The sequence below is a fragment of the Primulina eburnea genome, chromosome 12 (genome assembly GCF_022965805.1).
Source record: "Primulina eburnea isolate SZY01 chromosome 12, ASM2296580v1, whole genome shotgun sequence".
NCBI classification, from domain to species: Eukaryota; Viridiplantae; Streptophyta; class Magnoliopsida; order Lamiales; family Gesneriaceae; genus Primulina; species Primulina eburnea.
The window spans coordinates 29500000-29527584 of NC_133112.1; the positions used below are offsets into that span (position 1 = coordinate 29500000).

Below are 27585 nucleotides of genomic sequence, written 5' to 3' on the forward strand. Positions count from 1 at the left end.
TTTCTATGATGATAAGTTCGGATGAAAATTGTTTTAACCTCGTTTACAATAATCTTTCCTAATTCATATTACATGTTTAAATAATACTTGGTTTAATTAATTATGGTATAAAATAACAGAGTATTAAATGGTAAAAATCTACGCACATGGATTGCCACATGAATCTGAGGAAGGCTACCTCATCCAACAGGTCCAAGAATTTTGAGGGCATGAAAAATAAGGAATTTACCTTGTTGATAGCACATGCATGAGTTTGTCTTTCAGCTCCACATTATTGCACAACAATGAAAGAAACTTTATTCGAATAGATACTGCTAAAGTCAAAACTGTGCTTCTATTTACAGAAAAGAATTGCCCCAACAAATAGAAAGCACGCGATATATACGATACAAAACCGAGCCAAAAACAGACTGCTAGTCAAAAAAACTAACCCGAATCTAAACTATTTGCAGCTGAGTCAGAGCAAGAGATGGCGCCACCTCCAAGTCGAGCGCAGCCATTGCATTTACGTTTTACACCAATCTATTCATCTTGATAGGAAGATTTTGGAACTTCTGGGCATCAATTTCTTGGGCTTTGTACTTGGTTGCCATCACTACTGGAGCTATTTTGATACAAAAAATCTGTACTATAATCTTGACTACCAAAGGCCATCCTGCGAAACAATCTAATTTCTTCGGAATGTTGAGCCGAGTTGTATATTTCACTTTCACCGACTCTCATTCCATTTGACAAATCCGAGTTAGCCATACTGTCTAAAGCCCTCACCACCTGGAGCGCCACGGAAATGTGTGAATGATTACAATACTTCTACAATGGAAAGCGTGACAATTTACAAGAGACGTTGAATCTTTTTTTAGAGTCCATGAAAGGTAGGAGGTGTGGGCATAATATTAATGGGTGTTTTTTCTAATTAGATTTAACAGGATTTATTGTAGAAGGTGTCACCTGTCCCATCTTGGGTCTCTTTGCAGATGAATGACGTACACAAGCCGCAGCAACTTCAATTGTTCGGAACATCTCGCCGCTGACATATTGCCCTTCAAGCCTTGGATCTGCCAACTCCTCAAATTCTTGTGTCTCAAGTGCATGACTAAGCAAAGGTCGGGCCTGAGATATATAAATGTAAGATGTGAAACTTCTGAAAGCCTATATTCCTGTTTTACGCAACGAAGTATGCAGCTGTGTAATGGTACATCACAACTTGAGGCCAGGTGGCAATTGGCACATCAAGTGACACCTATCTGATTTGAATGATTGACTTTCGGAATCTCGCAGCCCGACAAAACTGAAAATGAAGACTCAAAACCGCAAAAGATCACACACCCAGAGTAACTTAAGAAGAAACTTATCTACAGATCAAAATAATCATGGCATAAACTAAGAATAGCAATTCAGAAAAACAAGAGTCAAAACTTGAAAATATCTAAAGCTTCTTGTATGATGAATTGCTATTCTTAGTTTATGCCATGATTATTCAGAAAAACAAGAGTCAAAACTTGAAAATATCTAAAGCTTCTTGTATGATGAAAATTATGTTGGATGAGGGGATCGGACTGTCCCATACTTCTAGACAGATGGCCCTGAATTGCCCAACCAGATAGATCATACACATTACTCAGTCATTCATGCCAGAGTGAAAAGAAAGCCAGTTGAGTACACGGGTCAAAATTCACTGGGTTCATGAATAGGGTATTTAATGAACTTACCCACTCCACTATGCTCTCCTCCCCTAAGGGCTGGGATGTATCGACAGGCTTGCGTCCACTAATTAACTCCAAGAGCACAACGCCAAAGGAATACACGTCGGATTTGTCAGTCAACTTGCCACTGGATGCATACTCAGGAGCCATGTATCTGAACCAATCCAACCAGAGGAATAATATTATAGATATGGTAACATACAATCTTCTGATGCTCCTATTTAGCTTCCTTTGAACAATTAAATGGATGACAACTTACCCAAAGGTTCCCATTACACGTGTTGTAACATGTGTATTAGCATCCATGGCTAATTTAGCGAGTCCAAAATCAGATACCTGAAATGTAGATTTTATAAAAATGATCTGAAAGACAAAAAGAATATAGTTCTCCGTAACTAAGGCTTACCCGCGCTACGAAACTGTTATCTAAAAGGATATTTGATGACTTGATATCTCTATGGATAATACGGGGGTGACCTGAAGATTGAAAAGCCACTTCCCGATTAATGTCTTTTTAATTGCACAAAAATAAAGAAAATCAAATGTCAATACTAGATTAGAATATCAAACAAAATGATGATTCAGAGCGAACCACCCAATAAATGATTGATGTCCATAATTTTTTCAATAGCTTAAATGATTACGGTCCATAATTTTCCAATAGCTTGATAATTAAATTACTTCTAATTTCTGAAACCATTCGTTAGTAAAACTGCCACCAGTTTTTGTCCAGACCTTCCAAAAGACAGAACAAGATATATAGACACAGAAAAGAGTAACATTGACAAATTTCAAGCAAAAAAGGGGGGATAAGACATCTGCTCCCAGAAATTTCATTTCTCCTAAATCACATCTAGGAGTTAGTATTTCATAAATTTTCTATCCTGTTAGTAAAATAGATAAATACATAGTTGCACAACTAAATATGAAAGACAAGAAGAGAGATGTTACAGGAAGCACTTCACCCTCTAGAACAGATTCCTCGAGTCTTGTCAAAGCAATTGTTTTTTATCATGCCGAACTATGAGCAGGTAGTGATTACTGAATTTTGCTAAAAAATTGTTTCTTTTAACCGCCCATTGGATAGGTGTTATAGAGAGCAAAGCTATTATATAAGAGTTTAGGAAACTTTGTCTCAAATAAGCCATTATCACCATATTTTTACATCCATAGTTCTCCCTTAGAACTCAAGTTTCATTTTCGCAGCATATTTATTATCACAACAAAGCCAGTCAAATCAAATTAAACGTGGAGGCAAATTCTGATAGATTTATGATGTATCAGGAAACGAGGATAAATAGCTTACAGTCTTCATGAAGGTAGGCAATGCCACGAGCTGAACCAATGGCGATCTTCACTCGTGTAATCCAATCCAAAACTGGCCTACCTTGACCTAATAGGAGAAACAAAACATCAGTACACTTTTGGCCAACATCACCTTACTCCAACACTAAGCAATAAAACTTACCATGAAGATGGAAGTAGAGAGTATTATTTGGGACATATTCATACACGAGCAGCCTTCTATTCTCGGCGATGCAATAACCTACAAGTGAAACCAAATGTCGATGGTGTATACGACTTATTATCTCGACTTCTGATCTGAATTCTCGCTCCCCCTGCCCTCCACCAATCTTCAACTGCTTAACTGCTATTTCTCGACCATCTGCAAGTGTTCCTTTGTACACCGAACCAAATCCACCTTCACCTAAGAGATTCTGAGGGGGAAATCCATTAGTGGCCTCAACTAACTCATTGTAGCTGAACCATGACCTTGAATTCCCCAACCCACCGGGCTCGTGGGGAGAATGAGAGATGCCATTGCCAGAGCCGCTTCCATAACTGGATCCTGCTATTTGCACCTTCACCATACCAGAACCTGGTCACAAATTAAAGCACTTCTTTAATCATTCGCAACATTTAAAAAAAGTACACGTCACTGTTGAAAACTTCATTAGCACACGCTAAAGACAGAACCTGATTCTGTAGAAGGTTCCACTGAAGTTGGTAAAATGTGACCACCGTTTTGTCCAATATTCTTTTTCTTTCGCTTCCACACACAGCATGCAGCAGCTCCAAAGATTCCGAGCAGTAGAAAACCAACTACCAAAACAATTGTCACCGTTCCTCCAGTGCCTATACCACCACCTCCAGGGGAAGGTGAACCATTCGATGAATTGCCACTGGAGTTACTGGTATTTGTATTACCTGATGGAACCAGGGGAGTCGAAGGAGGTGACGAGGATGGTGGTGACAAAGCCTGGGGAGGTGGTGGTGCTGGTGATCCTATTACAGGTGGTGGAGATATTCCAGGAGGAGAATTTAAAGACGGTCGAGGTGCGGGCGGAGAACGAGGTGGACCTGGTGGCACAGAGTTCGGTGGTGGTGGAGGTGAAGTTGGAGTAGGTCTACGAGATGGGGGTGGAGGTGAACTTTGGGGTGGTACAGCCACGACAGGTGGTGGAGGTGAATCTCCCGGGGGTATAGGAGACGGTGGCGGCGGCGAATTATCAGGTGGCTGGGGCGGTGGGGGTGAGGTTTCTGGTGGGGTAGCAGCAGGAGGAGGGGGGGACCTGCTTGGCGGTTCAGGTGTTACTGGTGGAGGTGGACTTTCAGGGGCTGGTGGTGGATTAGTGGACGGAGGAGGAGGTGAAATAGGAGGAGTAGGAGGAGGTGGCGAGGAGGCCGGGGGATTAGGCGGTGGAGACGCTGTTGGAGGTGGAGTAGATGGCTGAGATGGTGGGGTAGAAGATGGTGTAGGAGGCGGAGGAGGAGATGACGCCGGCGGTGGAGAAGACATGGGAGGAGGCGGTGGCAAGGATGGCTCTGGTGGGCTTACGTCGGTGGCCGGTGCTGGAGAGGCCGCAGGCGGTGGAGGTGAAACGATCTGAGGCGGTGATGCACTACTAGAATTCCGAGAAATAGGTGGCTGAAATGGTGGAGGATTCAAGGGAGCATCAACAATGGGAGAATTTGGAGATGGAGATGTAAAGGACATCTCATCGACATAATTTGACCAATTCAATCATTTCACAGCCAAATCCCAAATCATATTCCTACAAAATTTCACAATGTACTGAAACAAGATCACCTGGAATCATGCACGAATCAACGATTTCTTTCAAAAGATTCAATCTTTACACCCAGAATCAGTTCTCGACTGAACCCACAAATCTATATTCAAATCCCAGCTGCCCAAATCACAGTCTTCCCCAAGAATCATGGACTTGAACCCCAATCATTAAACACAAAAACGAGCAAAACCCAGACCATTAAACACAGAGTCCCACAACGAGTGAAGGATATCCACTACAAATTTAACGTTTTAGCGACAGAACACCAATAACCCAATAAAGAGAGAGCGATAATTTCACTCGCAGAATCTTTTCCCTGGTGTAATATCGCAAAATCCAAATGGTACAGGCAAGAAGACTATTGCTTTCAGAGGACCATATGATAGACTATACACAAATGCTAAAAATCCCACCAAGAATTCTCACCCCCTCTGTATGAATGTGGAAGATTTTAAACACAGCTAACATCAGCAAATTTAGAGATTACATATGCAGCTAGGTTTGATTATTAATCGAAAATGGAAACTTCTCTTATTTTGTCTGAAGTTTTTGAATATGAGACACGGAAAATGGGGTCTGTCAAACATATATGAAATACCAAAGTAGCATTCAATACAAGCAGTGACAGTGACTTTAGAGGGAATATAATAATTTCCCTTCCAAGTTCCATTTGGTTGAATGTGGATTATAATCTAATATTCAAAATATTTAATATAACATATGATATAAGAAAAACAGTTTTGTTATGTACTTTTATGATGTTCTCCTATATGATATTAATAGGCTAATAACTCTCTCATTATTTAAAAAATTAGCCCATGTGTCTCATCTGATTTAGTTTGGATATTTTAATTATTTCATTTGTGTAATGAATATGTGTCTTTTACTCAGTGTGTTTGGCGACTAGTATTTGAGAGGATTTCATGGGATTTGGATTTCAAAATCCTATTTTTACTGTTTGGCAAGATGTTAAAAAAAAAAGATTCGGATTTACTTAGGATTTCAACAAGTATATCCAAATCCCATCAAATTTGATAAGATTTGGTGGGATTTGGATTTTAAAAACATAAATTACTTTTTTATCCAACACATCATTCTCCACCAAAAGTTTCTAAATGGTTAGACTTTTTTTCCTTTTAACTTTTTTTCGAAGTTGAAAGATTTCGTTTAACTTTTATAAGTTTCTTGTGTTATTTACTGATTAATATAATAAAAATTATAGTAATTATCAAAGCCTCTTTTTACGTTTAATAATTAATTTCATGTTAAAGTTTGAAGTTGTTTGATGATTTTTTAATTATTATTTTATGTGCACTATGATTAATAAATAATAATTAATTTTTGAATTTACAAATACAAATAATAGAGAAGAATTATTAATATCTAAACTTTTTTAATTACTTATGTTTATATGATTTCTAAGAGTAGTTTAGTAAAATTTTAAAATTCCAAATTCGAATCTTTTTTTCTCCAAACAAGAAATGAATTTGTAAATACCATTTTTAAATTTTAAACCAAACACCAAAAGGAATTTCAAATACTTGAATTTCCAAATCCAATTCCAAATCCCACGAAATCCTCTCAAATACTGGTTGCTAAACACAAGTAAATACCACTTGAAAAGCCAACGATTTTCTCATCATCGTTCTCACTTTGTTGCAGAGACCCTAATCCCCAAATTATCGTGGCCGCTTCCGCAAAGCTTTGGTGTTGTTCACAAATCCGGTATTGTTTATTGTTCTATTTATCTTTTGTTATATGGATTTGCCGATCAAGTTCTATGTATGGTATAGAGGTAAGTTTAAAATTAATATGAAAGGTACATATTCAAAGTAATTTATGTTGGAGGAGTTAAACACAAGTTTAAAAATTTTGACATGTTTCATTTTTCGGATTTTTATGGTATGTACAAGTAGTCCGGTGTAATAAGTTTAAAGTAATTTTTTTTTTACTGAATTCATGGTATAGTGATTGAACATGGTTTGGTAAATATTTATGGGCAAAAATTTATATGATGCGATCTCACGGATCGTATTTTGTGAGACGGATCTCTTATTTGAGTCATCCACGAAAAAATATTACTTTTTATGCTAAGAGTATTAATTTTTATTGTGAATATCAGTAGGGTTGACCCGTATCACAGATAAAAATTAGTGAGACCGTCTCACAATAGACCTACTCTTATTTATGAAGATTTGCATGTCGCAAACATGTATGCATTGTATAAGGATTCAAATATAGTAACCATTTGGATTGAGGATAAGCTTGCCAATTACAGGTATTTGGGAAAGAGAATTGAGAAGATTGTTATCAATTGCACCATAATTTCTTACTTGCACAGTGTTCATAACTTCCTCGTCATGAGGTTTATCTCGGCTGTTAACACAACCATAGCTGATAAAACCCGGACATCTTAAATAAGCATGATATTCATCTTCGTCTCCATCGGGATGCAATGTATAGCAATCAGAGTGACACCAACGAAAGAACTCACACTGGTTCATCGAACAGCTATAATACAACATATTTTTAGTTTTCTTCTTTTTGGAAAACACATTATGATATCAGCTAGGGGTGGGCATAAAACCCGAAAAACCGAAAAAACCGACCGAACCGAATAATTCGGTTTAAATGGTTTGGTTTTATCGGTTTTTCGGTCGGTTATGGTTTTAAAATATATAAAGTTCGGTTTTTCGGTTCGGTTTTCGGTTTTAAGCCCCAAAAAAACCGAAAAAACCGAACCGACCATATTTTTTTTAAATATAAGGTTTTTATGTTTAATGGGTCATATTATTGTTAAATATAAGTCTTTTTATATATAATGAGCCTATTAAGATTTAGGAACTTAGTATCATTAACCCTCAATTTTTCAATTCGATCGTTTTCTCTTATTTCTCATCATTCATTAGTCGACGTTCTCTTTTTTCTGTATATATTTCTTTAATATTTCGTAAGATTATTTGTGTTCCATTCGAGCTGGTTGACGCCTTGTTATCATTCTTATTACTGAATATTCCGTTGGGTTCATGCATTTTTCGTGTTTACATGGTTAATTAGTTATATATAGTTATTATATTCGTATGACATGTTTATACACAACACAGGTTATATATATATATATATATATATATATATATATATATATATATATATATATATATATATATATATATATAAATGATCAAGTCTCACAAATTAAATATTTGAAAAATACTAGGATTTAGATTTTAAAGACATAAAATGACATATAATTTTATCTCTCAACAAATTTTAGCCAACCGTATATAACCGGCCGTAAAAACCGAACCGTATTACAAAAAAATCGAACCGAACCGTAATAAAATGGTTCGGTTTTGGACTAAAGATATTCAAAACCGAAAACCGAAAAACCGAACTGTTGTAGACTAAAACCGAACCAAACCGACCGTTGCCCACCCCTAATATCAGCCATAATGTTGTAAGAACAGACAGGAGGCATTGGGTAGCTTAAATCCAAGCGATCCATAGTGGTTGATTTTTTGGATCTGTGAGAAGAAAACTTCATTAACGTATGGAAGAAGTTGACTCAAATGAATAATGAAGACAACAATTTTAATATCGAAGTAAAGGTCGTTTATGATACTTTGGGTTAAAAAATCTTCAAAAAAAAAAAAAAACTCACAAACACAGCGCGTGCAATTTATTTTCTGGACGTAGGGTGTCGTGATCCAATTTTTTAACTAATGAGAATGTTATTAACCTATTAATATTACATAAGGAGTTTCAAGAACTTTTGATGTTTCACAAGGGACAAAAAAAATTAGCCCCGTCCTTTACGTGTAGACATTGTCATGTCTCGAGTCCGAACTTTCGTCTGTGTGATAGTACAATGAACTCTTATAACAACTACTTCGTATTAATTCTCGTTTTACAAAAATGATTAACTCAAATTACTATATAAGTCCATTGGAACTCATTATAAACTCATTTTAGATTTTTAATTTTTACCATGTGAGACAAGAGTATAACAATCATCTATCTTTCAGAACGCGACGTCGTCGTCGCGGCCTAACCCCTCGATCCACCAGCGGCAAGAATCTAGATGCGACTCCTATACGTTCAAGAAGTGTCTCTCATCATGTAGCACTTTGCCACGCATATTCAAGAGGTGGCTCGATGTACATAGTACTTTACCACGCATAGTATTTATTTCTCGGTGTTCCTTGCCGATGCTAGGGAAACTCCAATGACATAACATGTTGTAATGGTTATTTGCAGCTACATTCTTATTTTATGTATTATATTGTAAATTTCGAATTTGGTCATTTAGTTGACATCGTGGGTTAGTTTAACCACTTTCCCCAGCGTATACCTAGTGTATTTGTAACAAACTATATTTATCTTTTAATGAAAGCATTTTCATTAAAATATATATATATATATATATATATATATATATATATATATATATATAATTTAAAATATAAATATATTTAAATATGCATACACAATTTTTGTAACATGTCAAGTTTTTATTACATTGGACACGGGTAATTCTTTTTTATTTAAATATGATATTAAATTTTATCTTTATTTTTGAAAAATTAAATTTATCTTATATTTTGTTACAAGTTTTAAATTTTAGAACTTAAATGAAGGGTGAAAATATAATCTTGTTGCATTTGTTTGGTTATTGATGTTCTATGATTATTCTTTACTAGTATTTTACTGGTAAGATGCACATAATATTATTTTTATGTAATTAATGATTAAAATTAATAAGTATTAACTTTTGAATAATGGTTAAAATTATTGATATAATATAATTAATATCTTTAAAATTTAAATATTATTATAAAATTTCTTACATCAAAAATATTATATCATTTTATATAAACTTAAAATTATAAAAATCTTCTAACATTAATTTTTTTTTTAATTTTAGTTGAGTTGAATTTGTTACTATTAAAAAAATAATAAATATCTAAAACTAATATTTTACTTTGTCTATTCAAATTTTAAACAAAAATAAATATTTTTCAAAAAATATAAAAATTTGTCATTTATTAAAAGAATAAAATTTGATTAAAATTTTTAAATATTTTTTATAACATTTTAAAAATATTTATATTGAAATCTAATTAAGATAAATAATAATAATAATAATACTATTATTATTAGCAATTTACGACAATCAATATATTTAAATTTTCATAGACACTCTTTTAAAAAGTAAAAAAAAAAATATTATGTAAAAATTATATTTTATTTAATATGATAGATATCAATGAGAATTAAATATATAAAGTAATATAAAACTCAAAATCATAACCGAAATCAAATGAAATATCATAATCAACATACACACTTAAATGTAATTTATATTTTCAAAGCACGTCAAATTCAAATTTGAATTTTATAAAGAAATTGAAAAGATTTAACATTTAATAACATTTATTTTCTATTTATTTTTAAATATTTAATATGGTAAATAAATAATTAATAAATATTTATTTTTATAAGAATTTTTTGACAAAACTTTCTAAATATAGCAAAAACTTACACACAAAAAATAAATTTGTTCGAAATTAGTTTTAATTTTTAGTATGTACTATTCTAATTTCTGACTTTGAATTTGTTTACTCCCGCTTGTGATGACTTTTCATACGTACGTGGACTGAAATATTTTATTATTTCATTATTGTGTACTCTTTCACATGCATCATTATTTTAATAGGTAAAAACTTGTGTGAGACGTCTCACGGGTCGTATCTTGTGAAACAGATCTCTTATTTGGGTCATCCATGAAAAAAGTATTACTTTTTATGCTAAGAGTATTACTTTTTATTATGAATATCGGTAAGATTGACACGTATAAAGATTCGTGAGACCGTCTCACAAGAGATCTACTCATTTTAATATTATCAAAATAGTATTATCATCTCACGGAAATAAATCACTATATGCACATATTCAAAGCAACGAACGAAAATCTTATATATTCAAATAGAAATATTTTACATTTTTTGTCTACTTTTTCTTAATAAAATAAATATTTGTTTGGTCCAAAATGCTTGTAAATTTTAAAAATAATAATAGAAAATTTTACCTATTATGTTTACCTTTTCTTAATGAAATATAAATAGTGGTTTGTCCTTAATTTTTTTTTTTAAATCTTCCTTTATAAAATAATACATGTAAAATACGTCAGGTCTTATCCGAAAGTTCGATACAATATATTCAAGAAGATTGGGAAGACTGATTCATCGATATCATCCTAGACGAATAATCCCAGTTTACATTATACGATTTCTATTCTTTTATTTGAGGCGCTGACCCCTTCATTAATTAAAGTTTTATCAAGTAGGCGCAATGAATATTTTCCTACATAAAAATATAAAAATTCCTTTCAGAGAAATTAAACCCTTAAAATTAACTAAAACTAGAATCGAATCTTGGGTAAAACTGAAAATAAGTGAGGTCTAGTTATATAATTACAATTAATTATCAAAAAATATTAATTTAATTTAAAATCTGTAGCGGAAAAATAGTTTAAAATACTTAAAAATGGGGATTACAAAAATTTCGATATGATCTCTCCATAAATAAGGCATACAAAAATTTTTCAAATACATGTAAAAGAAAAATAACTCAAGGATGATCTTACGGTATTCATAAACAATCACACACAAGTTTCGACCAGGTACAAAGCAACAATTCACTAGTAGCAGTTCAAATAAAGCTGACAAAACTCACAACAACATAAATTAAATCCAAACTCACCATAACAACTTCAAATGACTGTACAAATACATGAGACATCTCCCCGATAAATATACTCTAACATAAAACTGATTAGGCTCCAATATAATAAAAATTGACTAATTGGGGGACTTTAATTCTGACAACCGATTAATCATATCTCAATTATGAGCTCCACTGACAGACCTTCCATCTGGTGCTACAAAACTACTTGGTTGACCTACTATGGTGCCCAACAGCAAACACAGTAGTCCCCAATATAAAATACCGATGTTAGGATTCTGGTATAAAACATTTAAACAACAATAACGATAATCATAAATCATGCATAAACATATAATAAAATGGAAATATTCAATGCATGTATATGAATCAATAATAATAGGATAATAGGAGCCAATAAACTGTATGATGACAACAGGAGTAATGCACGATCAATAACACACAGAGGAGCTATATCGTCATACAGCTAAACTACCCTACCAAGTCTGTGAGGTATTTCGCATTGTGTCATAACAAACACCCGCGAATCGTCTTCCGTACTGCCGATAAAGAAACAATAAGAAGACACAAAAACAAACAGTATAAGATGTCAAGATTTTAAAGACATCACGCAGAATATGCATCGATAAATATACATTCTTATTTTTTATCTAAGGGAGAACCAAGCTCGAAAGCCATCTGCTGATACCGAAATAACCATGTGTGCCAGGAATACAATATAACAAAGGTTAACAAGAATGATAGCGCTCAATGTGTATGTCATAATATCATTCCCTAAACTAAATGGAATAAAACATGTCAAATAACGGAACATACAAATCAACAAGGTATTTAATTAACATAATTCATATAACTCATATAAATCATAAAAATAACTTAAATACGAATAAAACATAATTTATAACTTACCGTCATATGTTATCGAACTTTAACATACCTATATTCTTTCGAAAACGATAAAACAATCACTTTAATATCCTCAGTCTAAAAATGATAAAATAAGTCGAATAGTTACACAATTCTCCAACAAAGCTATAATAATCAAACTATTCAAATCATTCGCTTTATTTAAGTAGTTATCGCTCAAATAATTTCCATCAACTCCGAAAATCAACATACTAACATTAAATCCTAATATAATCTCACAAACTAATCCGACAAATTTTTATAGACTCGTCAAATTGTACCTCGAAGCTTTTCAACGATCGAACCTAGAATATAAGCTCAATATATAAGTTATTACAACGTATTAAAATCGACGAAAATGAATTAAATCAAATGGTTAAATATCTGAATTTCTGAAGCCTACTAATACGAACCAAAGATAGAACTTTGAGCTCGAAAACACCAGGATTGGAGTTTAAACTAATAGATGGCGGTCCCGTGGTGGTTGTTCACCGGAGAAGCCATTGGAAACTCACTGAAATAACCCTATAATGGCTAGAATTCGTAAGAACAACAAGGGATGTCAGGGCTTCGAATCCTTACTCAATACGCCATAAATTAATCAAAGAATGAAGCAAAACTCACCTAAAATCGGAGGAAAAACTCGCTTGCGGAATACAACTGAAACAGGGTCGCGAGACAAATCTATGGAGTTTGGTTTCTTCGATTTCAATCCCTAGGTCCAGACCTTAGCTGCACTCTACGGTGGTCGCCAACCGGATTCTAGAGGTTACATGGTTGGAAATCGAGAAAGGAGTAGGGCAACAAGTTGGAAGCTTGGGTTTGGGGATTGGGTCCAAGAGACAATACTTATCGATGTGTCACATTGTTACTCTATCTAAAGCAATGTGCCTAAAGACTGATCAAGAGATAGAGATTATGACACATATTCTATATGTCAGCCATTAGTATTATAATGTATGGTATGATATCAACGCGCTCTGATGTTACTTACGCTCTAAGTGTTACAAGCAGATATCAGGCGAACCCTGGTCTAATGCATTGAAAGGCTTTGAAAGATATTCTAAAGTACCTAAGGAGGACTAAGAACTTGTTCATGGTCTATGAGAATAGAGAATTAAAATTGGAAGGCAACATTGATTCTAGCTTCCAAAGTGGCGTAGATGATTCAGAATCGAAATCGATCTAGTCCCGGTATACTGTGACAACACTGGTGCCGTTGCACAAGCAAATAAACCAAGGTCTTATCAGCGATCCAAAACATCGAGGAAATTTCACATCATCCGGGAGATTGTGGGAAGATGAGATATTTTAGTCGTGAGAGTCGATTCTGCTGGTAACGTTGCTGATTCACTTACAAAGTCCTTGCCAGGACCATTGTTTGAAAAGCATCGCGAAACAATGAGATTAAAGTTTATGGGTAGTTGGCTATAGATCAAATGGGGAATTGTTAGAGTAAATGTCCTGTAAGCCAACTGTTGACTAACAAATTTATTAACTCGGTTGTAATTAATAGTCTTTATTTTAATAGAATTTACATTTTATGGTTTCATTTCATTTTATCTATATAATCATCCAATCGGCATAGATAAAGTCTTTGATTATACTTTAATACAAAGGAATCGTACTTAGATCTTGAAACTCATTTGTAAACACTGTATATTATAAAGCATTTCCTAGTCGATTCAGCCACCTAAAATAAGGAAAAAGGCCACTTGAAATTGAAACTAGCATCTTTGATATTGTGTACCAAGTTTCATGGTAAGGACATAGAGATGTCTAATCATGCTGATGAGTAATCATATGATGATTGTACCGAACAACCTTTCCTCGGACTTTCCAAGTGGTTGTCATTCATCGAGAGGAAACGTATGTGGTTGTGATTGTACATCATTAATCTTTATGACCGGGACAACACTGTGGTTCTACATACTAGAATTGTGCTTTGACTCGTTTACCAACTCTGCAAGGGTCACAAGCTGGCGAGGTTAGGTGTAATTGCGACATGTGTAGGAGCCACTACATAGTAGTTGAGGATTCACCGCTCACCTGTGGGTGTGGATATCCTATGTGATCTAACGAAATAATAGTACATGAAATCTCTTGCCAGAGTGTAAGATGCATATTGGGGACAAGATTTCTCTAGTTGTGTATGCAATGACACTATGAATATTTCATGACTGTATCACATAGATATCGAATCAAACATGCAACCCTCGATGAACCAATGGTTGCAGATTCGATCGAAATATATGAGATGAAGTGACCATACTATATGTTAATCAAATGATTGGTTCTTGCATGCACTATCAGTGATACCTAAGAAATCACGGGACAATGTTGTTAGACATTTTTACCATGATTCGATGGGTTTTAATCAGAAAAATGATTTTTAACATTCTCATTATCAAATGTTGATGCATGGAATATGGCAAATTAGATAAATCCATAATACAGGAAAATGTCCTGAATCACAAAGAGTTGTGAACCCACGGCTAGTTGTAACCCTGAACCATTGAGGGTCACACAAGCATTGGATCATTTGTTCCCGTTGAGAGAATAAATTTAAGGAATTGAATTTATATAAAATTATGAGATAGTAAATTCAAAGAGTTGAATTTATGATAATTAAAATTTGAAGAGAATAAACTCAAAGAGTTGGACTTGTAGAAATTGTGAATTTAAAACGTAACGTCTGAAAATTTGAAGGTCCACGTAAACAACATGCATGCAAGTTATTAAATTTCTTTTTTATTTTATTAAATTATTTTAATACATTAAATTCATGTTTATTTCATGAATTTTTTATTTTAATTCATGGTTTATTTAAAATTTCATGTATTAGGATTTTAAGTTGCATTTCGCGCTCGAACGAGGAACGGAGACCGGTGATATTAATGAAAACTATTTTTATGAATAATTATTATTAATTATTTAATATGAGGTGTTTTTTAGTATGATTTTAGAAAATGGGCATTGATTGGGTATTTTTACTTGTCGGGTTATATTTTTAATCGGTACGCAAATTTTATCGATTCGGGAGACTTTTTGAGGGCTCAGGCAACATTTTCAAAAAATGTACCTAAACGATATATTTCTCGAGAGTGTTTTTGGGCTTGTTGGATTTGCTTTAATGCTTAATAGGCTCAAAATCTTTTTAATCCTTTTAAAATTCAATTTAGGGCTCATTAGTGCTTTGTATATTATTTAAACACTACATTATACAAACCCTAAACCTACTTCCCACCTAGCAGCCGGCCCTACCCTCCCAACAACATCATTCTATCGTGATTTTACAGCAATACTTTGGCCATTGTGTGCTTCTTCAAGAAAGCTTCCTCGTGTCTCTCCGTTTCACGTCCCACGCACGTATCGTCAAGCTTTTGTTCATTTAATAGATAAGGCACGCCATGTATCCTCATTCTCACCATTCACATCGTATTTATGCTTCTATGTGTATGTAGGTTGTGTTGAGTGCGTGAGTCTTACATGTGTAGGTTGTGTTCAAGGGGGATGTCGAGGGGTTGCTAAGGACCAATCATGTCGAGGTATATGCTGTCTAAGGGTTGGAGTCGAGTAGAGCTCGTGATTTTTGCATAGGCCGAGGGGCGTGTCTTGATTGATTGAATCGGGTGTGGCTAGATCGGATGGTTTGAAGGCGTCGGTTGTGCAAGGGTCGACCCTAGCCCTGGACCAGAACCTGATGGGGCTGAGCCATGGCTTAGGGTGGCTCGAACATGGCTGGAGTTAGAGGAGAAGTCGATCGAGTGTGGGTGAGCCGAGTAGGGTCGTGGGTAGGGGTTTCCTTGGTTGCTCGCGGCTATTGGCGTGATGCAGCGTGCATGGGGCTGATTCCTTGAGATGGTTCGGTCCAGTAGCGTCCTAAAATGGTCTAGGGAGGGCTGGTCGAAGGCTGGTCCTCGAGGGTTAGGTCTAGGGTTGACAAGACGATGAGTTGGTGTGACTACGGTTTTGGGTCGTTTGTTCGATGATATTCCAGCAGCTCTTGGGTCTTGTTTCGTAGGTCTTAGTGGTTTGGAACGCGTGGTTTAGGGCTGTTTGGGTAGGGTTGAGTCATGGTTCAAGTTTGGTTAAGTTTTGAGTCGATTCGAGTGAAAATCGGAACTAATAGATTAAGTTTTAAAGCGAGCTCGAGTTTACGTCTAAGTAATACTTTTAAATATGTTTTGAGGTGTTTTAAGGAGTTTGGTAAGTTTCGGATCGAAATTGTGAGGTCCAGGAGTAAAATGGTCATTTTGGGTTTACAGCGGCAAAATGGTCATTTTGCACGCGAGTCGAGTTTTTAGTCCTGATAGCGCCTCGATCACAAATTTATCACGTTTTTAAATGTTTTTGTAACACGAACATGAATTATGAAATTATGAAAATACATTGCATGCTTGATTTTGATAAAAAAATTACATATATGCATTTTTTATAAGTGATGAATATGATGATATTTTTTGAAGGATGTGACTTGGTTGTGACTAATACGATGACATGTTAATACGATGATATGTAAGGCCAAGACTCAGTGGATAGGTAATATTTTCGTTGATGTCTCTGCCGCCGGGTACCGCGATTATACGTAGATGGATCCATCGCCTAATACGATGATACAAATGTCACAGCTGATGAACGGAATTAAAATTAAGAAACAACACAGTTATGTCGATATGATGTTATATGTTATGTAAATGTTTATGATTTGACATGTTATGATTATGCATACGAATTTTTAAGTACAGGAAATGTATGTTGATTACGATATTTTTCACTATTGCATGTTATGTATATGCACTTGCTATTAACGTTACAGGCGTATTGAGTCTTTAGACTCACTAGATGTGAATGATGCAGGTGAGTATTTTGATCAGGAGACTGGAGGTGATGATGACTGAACGGGCGAAGCTGGTGGGGCACGTTAACCAGAGGACCTTGTATTCTTCCGCAAGAATATGATTTTATGGGAACACGTTTAAACAACTTTTTAAATGGTTGATGATTTTATTTTGTTGATGATTTTGACAGATTTTAATATGATTGACGTTTTATATTTTTAAACGGTAATTGTTTAGGTTGGTTGCTCTTTTCATAATTTTAACTGTAGTTATTTTATTCAGCAGTGGGTTGATTTTACAAAATGCATGTTTCGAATTTATGTATTTATGTAGGCATGGTTTCGGCCATTGCATTTAAAAAATGTTTAGTAGAATTTTAAAATGAGCAGACGTAAAATTTTAAACTCAAAGATTGAGTTTATTAAAGAGTAATTAAATGTAATGGGAGAATGCATAATGAGATTGGAGTAGTATAAGTCCAACATGCTAATTAATTAAAGTTCTTAATGGACTTTAACATATTAATTAACTAAACTAATTGGACTGTTCAAAATTAATTAATAATCCCAATAATGTTAATTAAGGAACTTAAATATACATTTATGAAAATTAGGTTAATGGTTCAATATAGGGATGGCAATTTTCCCCGCGGGTTTGGGGCCCCACGGGGAAAACCCGAAACGGGGATGGGGATCCCCGATTTTTTCGGATTTGGGTTCGGGTTCGGGGATTTTTTTAAATCCCCGATGTAGTACGGGGCGTGTAAGGCCCGAGAATTGGATTATCGTAATCTGAAATGATTTGAGTATATTACCGTAATCTGGAATTAATCTGAAATGATGTATTGATTAATTACGGTAAATATAAATGGAACGGATCGGACCGGGAAAGACGAAAGAAAATTGAAATGGAAGGGCTGGGTGTGCGTGACCCGAAGGTCTCGCGCATATGCGCGGAAAGTGTGCGCGCATATGCGCGAGCCATGCGAATGTCCAACAGCGAGTCCAGAGAAGTTCGCGCACATGCGCGAGTGTAAGCGCGCACATGCGCGGGAGGTTCAGAACCTTGGGCGCATATGCGCCGAGATGGACGCGCATATGCGCAGGTGATCGATGGCACGAGGCAGTAGGTCTCGCGCATATGCGCGTAGTCCAGTGGCCCGGACAGTACTTCCGGCGCATATGCGCGGATCTTGGGCGCGCATATGCGCCAGTCATGCAGAACAAGAACACGCCACTTGGTTTCTTGGGGCGACGTGTATATATATATATATATATATATATATATATATATATATATATATATATATATATACATGCAATGTTATTCAGCTAAGAAAGAAAGGAATCGAGGGAATATTTGAGGAAAAAAATTCTCCGTAACATTTAATCGTGATTTGTGCAAAATCCGTCCGTCTGATTTTGTATCCGAGTACGGTATCGCTGTTACTATCGACGTAGGCTACAACTGGACGTAAGTTTTGCTACGTTTTGACATGTTTCGAAATTATGATATTGTCAGAATTGAATAGAATTCATGTATGATGTTCTTGTCATGTTAGACATCATAGAATTGAAGTCAGATTGAGAAACAGACTGATTATGGAATTGTTATGATTTTTGGATTCGATTTGACTGAGAATTCATATCAGATGTGTATTATTATTGAGATTATGACTGGTATCGATACTGATTATGAGTTCTGGTATTATATCTGTGATATTCGGACTGACGGGGTTATCGAGACTGTATTGTTATACCGTCGAAACATCAGTTAATTGATATTGATCAGATTCAGTAGTGATTTCGATTATATCGTGATATTGTCGATATGGATTAGATGGTATCTTGATTTGATATCGATCAGCGTATATTTCGATTTGAATATTGATCCGAACAGGTATTGAATTGAGTTATATATTGATATTATATCTGTTCGGTATTGTTATTATCAGATTGAGAATGGACCGAGATGGAGTCGGGACTTCTTCTTCTTCTTCTTCTGAGCGAGAAGATAAAAGTATAAATTAATGTTGAGTTGGGATTGCACAACTTGAGTGAGGTTTGACTCGAGTTTCCCTAAATCACATACTTTATTTTATTGCATTGTTATTTGCAATTGAATACGATTGATATTTTTGGTCTATGGATTTATAGACAATGTATGTTTCGAGTCCTAGGCGGATATGCTTAGTCATAGACATTTCATCTTGTGACAGAAGGGCCGGATAGTGAGGACTCGTCACTAGCCCATTGCACTTTGGCACAGGACAGGATATTGGTGATAGGACCACAGTCCATGACGGTTAGGTCAGGACACTGGATGTTTGGTTATATCGACGTGGATAGAACTGGAGTCTTTTCTATTACTGTTGGTCGATATAGGAATACCACATCTGGAAATCGGGATCCCTAGGCTAGGATTGAGTCTAGTCTAAAGCGTGGAGTCACGAGTTTGAGTGACAATTATATTGATTTATATTTATTGATGTTGACTATGTTCCTGAATATGGTTCATGTTCCTTGTTGTTCCTGATATTGGTACATGTTTAAAATAGGAGTTATTCTTGATATGGAGTATGTCCCTGATATTGGTACATACTTAGAATAGAATTTATTCTGAATATTGAATTATGTTCCGGATTATGGTACATGTATAGAATATGATTTATTCCTGTTATGGATTGATATCATGATTTTGATATATGATATGATTTTTTATATATGCTTTTATATTGTTTATATGATGGCATGTATACATGATTTATACTGGGATATTTATATCTCACCGGAGTTATCCGGCTGTTTTCTTGTTTGTATGTGTGCATGACAACAGGTGGGACATGATAAGGGTCAGGAAGAGAACGAGGCTGGACTAGATAGCGTGGAGATCCAGGCTTCAGAGGCAACTTAGGATTCAGTACTGATATGTAATTGAACCTAGTTGAATTATTGTAGATAACATCAGATTTGTATGTTTATGTTTAATATGTAATTTGAATGTAATTACATTATGTTTCCGCTGTGTAGTTTAAAAAAAAAATTAAAAAATTAGACCATGTTTATTATAAGTGATTAATTAGTCCCAATGACGATTAAGAACTGGATTAGCTTCCGGGTCCCCACAGGGCGGGTATGGGATTACTATCCCCATCCCCGAAATCTCCGAACCCGCCCCGAAAATATATTATCAATAATAAAATAATAGTATTGTTAGTATTGATAATATAATTTTTAAAATATTAATAATATTATTATTATTAATATTGATATTGATATTAATATTAAAATTATATCTAACAATAATAGATAATAATAAGTTTTGGTTTGAGAAAATCTCTGAATCCGTCATCGTTTTGCCATATTAATATTTTTGAAGCGGGGATGGGGACGGGGATGGTAAGTTGATCCCCGAAGTTTCGGGTTTGGGGATTCCCCGAACCCGAAAAAGCGGGGATGGGGGCGGGGATGGTATTCGGGGATGGGGATGGGAATGGCAAACCGCCCCGCCCCGCCCCGCCCCGGCCCCCGCCCGGCCCATTGCCATCCCTAGTTCAATATGAAAGAATGAGGCCACAAATACAATTATGGAAATTAGGTTAATTGTTCAATATCAAGGAATGAGGCCTCAAATCCTAGTCACCACACAAATGCAATTTTCGAAAATTGCACTCAAATTTTATCTCCAATTTTCGGCCCCCACCCTTAGAATTTTAAGGGTACGAGCCACCTCTTAATTTTTGATCTCAAACGTCAAAATACTTCTAAATTTTTAGTGTAATTTAGAAAAGGAATAATCGATCCAGTCGTGGACTGGATTAGTAGGATTGAATAAAGGAGTTCAAAAAGAACGTTCGTAGGGAATGCTACAAGAGCTATATCTGCTAACCTCGAAATAATTTGTGTCGAGTGATTTATTCACTAAAGATAAACTCAGAAATGCCCTATGAATGATTTAATATGTTTATACCATACAAGTTTCCAAAGACATTATTTGAATGTCAAATAATTTTTTTAAAACTTTCGTTGCGTTTTGGACGTAAGAAAACAGATCACCCAACATATAATATGTAAAAGATAATGTGAAAGTATTCAAAATTTAAAGAAAATGGATTCAAAGGCGAAAAAAATTTGAATAGTTCAGTTCCAATTCAATAAGTTCGAGTACATATCAAATATTTTTCGAATTGGCTTGAAAAACTCACAAATCAGCTCGATTTATTTACACAATACCCTGTCAAACTCATGCAAACCTAAAAGATATATAAAAAATGCTTCAGATTTGTAACAATCTGTTAACGAGTAATCATGGAGTGTAACAGGAAAGTTATGGGCGATAATGATTGAAAACTTGTATTATTGATAGGTTAATGATAGCGGGGCTTGTAACTCTCTCTCTAAAATAAAAGAAGTTTGCGAGCAATTTCTTCAGAGTTCTACTTTCCTATTTCAGATTTCAGGATTTTAATATGTAAGTATATGTCTTATAATTACATTTATGATCCTCCATTTGATTATATCATGCCATCTGCCAATTATTTTGTAATCTTAAAAAGAAAGATTAAAATAATAAAATCTCAAATTGAACATCTTGAAAATCAATTAAAAGATCCAGAAACAAATTTTGTTTATAAACAGTGGTTTACATATCCTCATCTGGAAAGATCAAAGCTGACCTTAAAGGCATACGAAAAACAGAGCTCTCAGCTAGCTGCTTAAAGGCGAAGATTTGAAGATCTTCTTACAACCTAAATTAAGGTTGTTGGTTATAATAAGCTTTAGAAGTATTTTGTTGTAAGCTTTCAAAGTATTTTGTTGTAAGTGGTATCTGAAGAAATTGCTCGCAAACTTCTTTTATTTTAGAGAGAAGCTATTTTTTGGTGTGTGGTTCACAGAGGGTAACCAATCCTCTTATAGATTCAAAAAGAAAACAGTACTCTCACTATATATATTACTTAAACCAATACAAAAAATGTTAAAAATATATGGATTAAGTTCCAACAAGCCAATCCACAGTTTGACGGAATGACCGCAATGACTCAATTCGCTATAAATTATAATGTTCCCTGGATCATAAGATGAGAATATGGCCTTTAGAAAATGGCTAAAGAAAAATTTGAAATCAAATTCGCCCCTACTATTTTAATTAGAAAAATTTTAATAAAATGGTGGGGCAAAGAAGATTTCTTTGCAGAAGGTAAAACTAATGATCGACATGGAGTAATTGCTCTCGGACCAGCTAAAGAGACTAAGAGAAATATGAATCATGACACCTCGACTCAGACCACCTTACTTAAAGAACTTTTCCAACATTTGGATAAAGACACTATTACTTCTATGTTTTCAGAAGTATTCGGTGAAAAAGCGAATATATCCACACAAGCATCTACCTCTTCAAAAGGAAAAGAAAAAATGGAAGATGACACTCCTATGACAGAAAATGTTGATCAAGATCAAGATGCACAAGATCCTTATGATGGGGATGACATTTTCGCATTACTTAATGCATAATTCAGTGGATATGTGAGCTGGATGCCATCACCGACTAAAAGCCTTTTGTAAAAAGTGTGTATTATTGAGTCTGTAATCTTATCTTTTATTGTGTACGTGTCCTTATTGTATTGGTTTAAGTAATATAGATAGTGAGAGTACTGTTTTCTTTTTGAATCTATAAGAGGAGTGATTACCCTCTGTGAACCACACACCAAAAAATAGCTTCTCTCTAAAATAAAAGAAGTTTGCAAGCAATTTCTTCAGAGTTCTACTTTCCTATTTCAGATTTCAGGATTTCAATATGTAAGTATATGTCTTATAATTACATTTATGATCCTCCCTTTGATTATATCATGCCATATTTTTAATGTTTTGTATCGATTTTCATTCGATAAAAGATATGTGAGTCCAGAGAGTGTCCGATATGGACCGAATGCAAACTTAAATTTGATCATGAAGATTTATAAATTTAAATTTGATTATGAAGATTTTTAGCAAATTTACTACAATACTCACTTGTAATTCATGGGAAGAGACACTCAAAACTGGAAAATTTTAGTACAAGCAGCTAGCTAGTAGAAGTAGGCTAGATCGAGCTAAAGGAATTCTCGTACTCCAAATAGAATCGAAACTACCGAAATTATTTAATTATTTATCGGTAAGTAGGCTCATTGTTTTAAAATCATATCACAGGATTTAAATCCATTGTATATGTGAATATTAATTTTGAAAATATAAACTATATATGAAAGGCTTTATAAAGCAAGTGTAAGTTCATGAACACCGTTAAAACTCGAAATCTAAGTGAAAAGAAAATAATAAATTTTGGGGTGATAACTGTTGTTCTGACCTTAATAGGATGGGAAACCGTTGTAATATATATATATATATATATATATATATATATATATATATATATATATATATATATATATACCATAGGCAGAGAATGATACACTAGGAAAATAATTCAGAAAGTAACAAAGAAAGTAATTCAGAAAATAACAACGATGGTTCCCTATTAAAGGAAATCCACGAATATATGCAGAAAGTAATTTGCGGAAAATAATAAAATTCTTTAAGGCTGTGGTTCCTCCAGTTTCTGATGTATATAAACCTTTAAGGGGTCTATATACAGAGCATACTTTTGCAAAGAACTCCACGAATCTTAAAGAAGTAGGCGGTTTAACCAGCCATGAATGTAATTATACAGATATATATATATATATATATATATATATATATATATATATATATATATATATATATGAAAGAACACCAGAATTAAAAACAAAATTTTATTACTAACCTTTGGAATCAAATCTTTACATAAATGAAAGATACAAATCAAAAGGGTTTCGGATTTCTGGATAATGTTTAAAGGGATTTGGATCTGAGAAAGGGTTTCGGTATTTCTGGAAAATGGGTTGAAGGAATTTTGATCTGGAAATGAGTGGTAAAGAGAGAGAGGGAGAGAGAAAGAGAAGAGAGAGAGATATGGGTAGAGAGTAGTAAAATGTTTCGGTACCTCAATACCGAGAGTGAGTCCCCTTTTATAGACTTTTTTAGGGGTATTTTCGGATTTTTTTTTTTTTTTTTACACATGAAACTGTACATAAATACAAATACAATACTCAACAATCTAATACAGGAATTTATACAAGCATTTATACTCCACTATTTCCAAAAATCGGTCCAGGGTCGTCTGGTCCAAGGAGGTCATCGTCTTCCAAATTGAGCGAATCATCAGAGGATTCTGACTTTCTTGAAGGTCCTGGTGAGAATTTCATTAATATAGCTTGCATTTCTTCAGGAGTTTTTGCAGATGCAAGCATTGCCGTCATATGGGATTTCTGTGCTAGGAATTCTGTATGTTGCCGTGTTGGAATCCTGTAAAGTGGTTTCTGAGTTGGGACTCTGGTATTTTTATTATTAACAATCCAATCTTGGACATTTGTAGCTGTAAGGCTCGGAGGAATTTTGAATTTGTCCCACCATTTAACTTTGAATCTTCTCTTAATTTGTAAAATTTTCTCATCTGAAAATTCAACAGTCCATGAAAGGACCCAGGGAAGATAGAATTTCATACAAAAAAGGGCAAGAGGATGGAATCGTTTTTCTTCTGCTGTTGGGGTATATTGGGTTCTAAAAAGATTAAATGAATGTTGGACAGGGTGTTTGAGTATCTCATAAGTGGATCCGAAATATTCCCACCATGTGTACCACCAAGCTGGGAATTTTTTGGGGTTACAAATCTTGGTATCAAAATAGAATAACCATGTATGCTTGTGTTTTTGGTTTTGAATTAAGAAAGAATTGTACCAGGCCTGTTGATAGTCCCAGTAGTCAAAAGGTGTTTCGAAAAATGAGGCTTCTTTATATTTTTCTGGGAATAATATGGGTTTTGAAAGATTATAGCCCCAGTCAATTGGAGCAATGACTTTTAGGATTTTGCAGGTGGAATAAGCGGGATCATTATGGCTTTGGTCTAGGTAGAAATTTTTAAACAATGCTGAGTCAGTACTTTCCAGAATTGCTTGGTAGAAAAAAGGAGTCTTATTTACATTCCAAGGTTTATAATATCGACCTTTTCCAAAGTATTTCTGAAGTGTTTCAAATGGATCTTTTTCATGGAATCCTAATTCAACATGTATTATATTTTGCCAATTATTTTTTACAAAATAATCAGAAGGGGCGTTTAATGGTGGTTGTGTAAGAACAAGCTGGGAATTTGTAGTGTGATAGGTTTTTGAGGAATTATCTGAAAACGAAACAGTTTGGAAGGAATCTTTGGTAAGAATTTCTTTAGAAGGTTTTTTGTCGGAGCTTTCACTTGTCTGGGCTTTTTCAAGGGCATTTTTTATTTCAGGTGTTTGGAGAAAGGATTCAAGGAATTTGAGTCTTTTTTCCAAATCATCACTTACCTGTGGTTTTGATTGTGCAGTATCTTTAAGATCCTCTTCTTCTTCCTTTGTAACGATGTCATACCAGGTTTTGATTTTTTCTGGTTCAGTAGGGGTTTGAACAGGCTTTTTATCCTTTTTGGGTGGCATTTCTGTTTTGGAGAAATTCTCTTGTGAGGAAATCAGGTAAAGAATTTGTATCTCCTTTTATGAATTCGATTTCAAAATCAAATATGCTAAGAATAGCTTGCCATCTTGCAAAAATTTGTTTTGAGGCAAGATTTTGGACATCCTTTTGTAAAATTTCTTTTGCACTTTTACAATCTATTCTTAATAAAAATTTTTGATTTAAAAGATCACTCTGAAATTTTTGAACACATAAGACAATACTCAGAATTTCTTTCTTTATGGCTGAATAATTTTTCTGGGTATCATTCCAATGGGCAGAAGTGTACTGAACTATGTTTTCTTTATTCTCTTGTTTTTGTTTTAATATACCTCCATATCCTAAATCTGATGCATCTGTCTCTACGATTTTTTGTAGGTTGGGATCTGCTATGTGAAGACATGGAATTTCTAACACTTGTTTTTTGATATTTTTTACGATTTCTGTATGTTTTTCTGTCTATGGTTTTGGGTTTTTTCTGAGTCTATCATGTAAGGGTTTTGCTATCTTATTGATATTTGGACAAAAATCTAAAACATAATTTAGGCTTCCTAAGAATCTTTGTAATTGGGTTTTATCGAGTATTTTGTCTGGAAATTTATTTGTAAATTCTAAAGATCTCTCAATGGGAGTTATAGTACCACGAGATATGTAATGACCTAAAAATCTTATTCTAGTCTGAAAACAGCTTATTTTTGATTTTGATACAACCAGACCATTTTGTTTTGTGACATAAAGAAATGTTTTTAGATGTTTAAAATGATCATCAACATTATTAGAGAATATTAATACATCATCAATGTAAACAATGCAAAATTTTGAATAATCATTATAGATTTCATTCATAATTCTTTGGAATTCAGAAGGAGCATTTTTAAGTCCGAAGGGCATTACATTCCATTCATATTGTCCAAAGGGAACTGTAAAAGCAGTTTTATATTTGTCTTTTTCAGAAATTTGTATTTGCCAAAATCCAGATTTCATATCGAATTTAGAAAATATATAAGCATTATGGAGTTTTTGTAATAAGTCTTTTTTATTTGGTATTGGATATCTGATCCATTTTAACGCTTTATTTAATGGTTTGTAATTAATTACTAATCTGGGTGTTCCTCTTTCAATTTCTGAATTTTTATTAACATAAAAGGCAGCACAACTCCAAGGAGATCTAGATTTAGAAATTAATCATTTTTCTTCTAAATCTTGAATTTCTTTTTTACAATGTTCTTCTAATTCAGAATTCATTTGGATTGGTCTTGCTTTAGTTGGTATTTGTCTGTCATTGAAATCTTCTTCATAGGGGAGATCAACAATATGTTCTTTTCTGTTCCAAAAAGCATTAGGAATTTCTGAACAGACTTCTGTTTCTAATATTTTTAGGAATTTTTGAATTTTATTTTGAATTTCTTTTGTTTCTATTTGGTTTTGTATTCTTTTTAAAGAAACATCTTTTTTAAGATTTTCTAATTGAAAAGTTTTTCCTTGGATTATAGTATTAATATTATTTTCATAGATTGAACATGCTTTTATTAAGTTAAGGTTTCTAGTTCGGGGTTTTTCTAAAAATTCAAATTTTAATTTTTTATGATTGATTTTAGAAGAAATAGAATCATTGTTAACTTTATATGGGGTAATTAAACTAATAAAAGGAGTTCCTAATATTACAGTGTGATGAATATCATTTACTAAGACAAAAGTAGTCTTAATGTAAATACCATTATTTATTATTGATGCGTCTGTTTTTGAATTTACATTT

The 27585-nt window shown here is 34.1% G+C and overlaps 1 protein-coding gene across 1 annotated transcript; it reads right to left on the minus strand.

The window, feature by feature from the left end:
- Positions 1–271: 271 nt before the first annotated feature.
- Positions 272–5372, minus strand: LOC140807134 (proline-rich receptor-like protein kinase PERK8). Its single transcript, XM_073163846.1, has 8 exons — positions 3681–5372; positions 3172–3582; positions 3010–3096; positions 2110–2180; positions 1963–2039; positions 1710–1857; positions 949–1110; positions 272–771 (listed from the first exon to the last, which is right to left on the minus strand). Exons 1-8 carry the CDS (start codon positions 4699–4701, stop codon positions 562–564), a joined length of 2187 nt encoding a protein of 728 aa, XP_073019947.1. The 5' UTR covers positions 4702–5372; the 3' UTR covers positions 272–561.
- Between the last annotated feature and the right edge of the window lie 22213 nt (positions 5373–27585).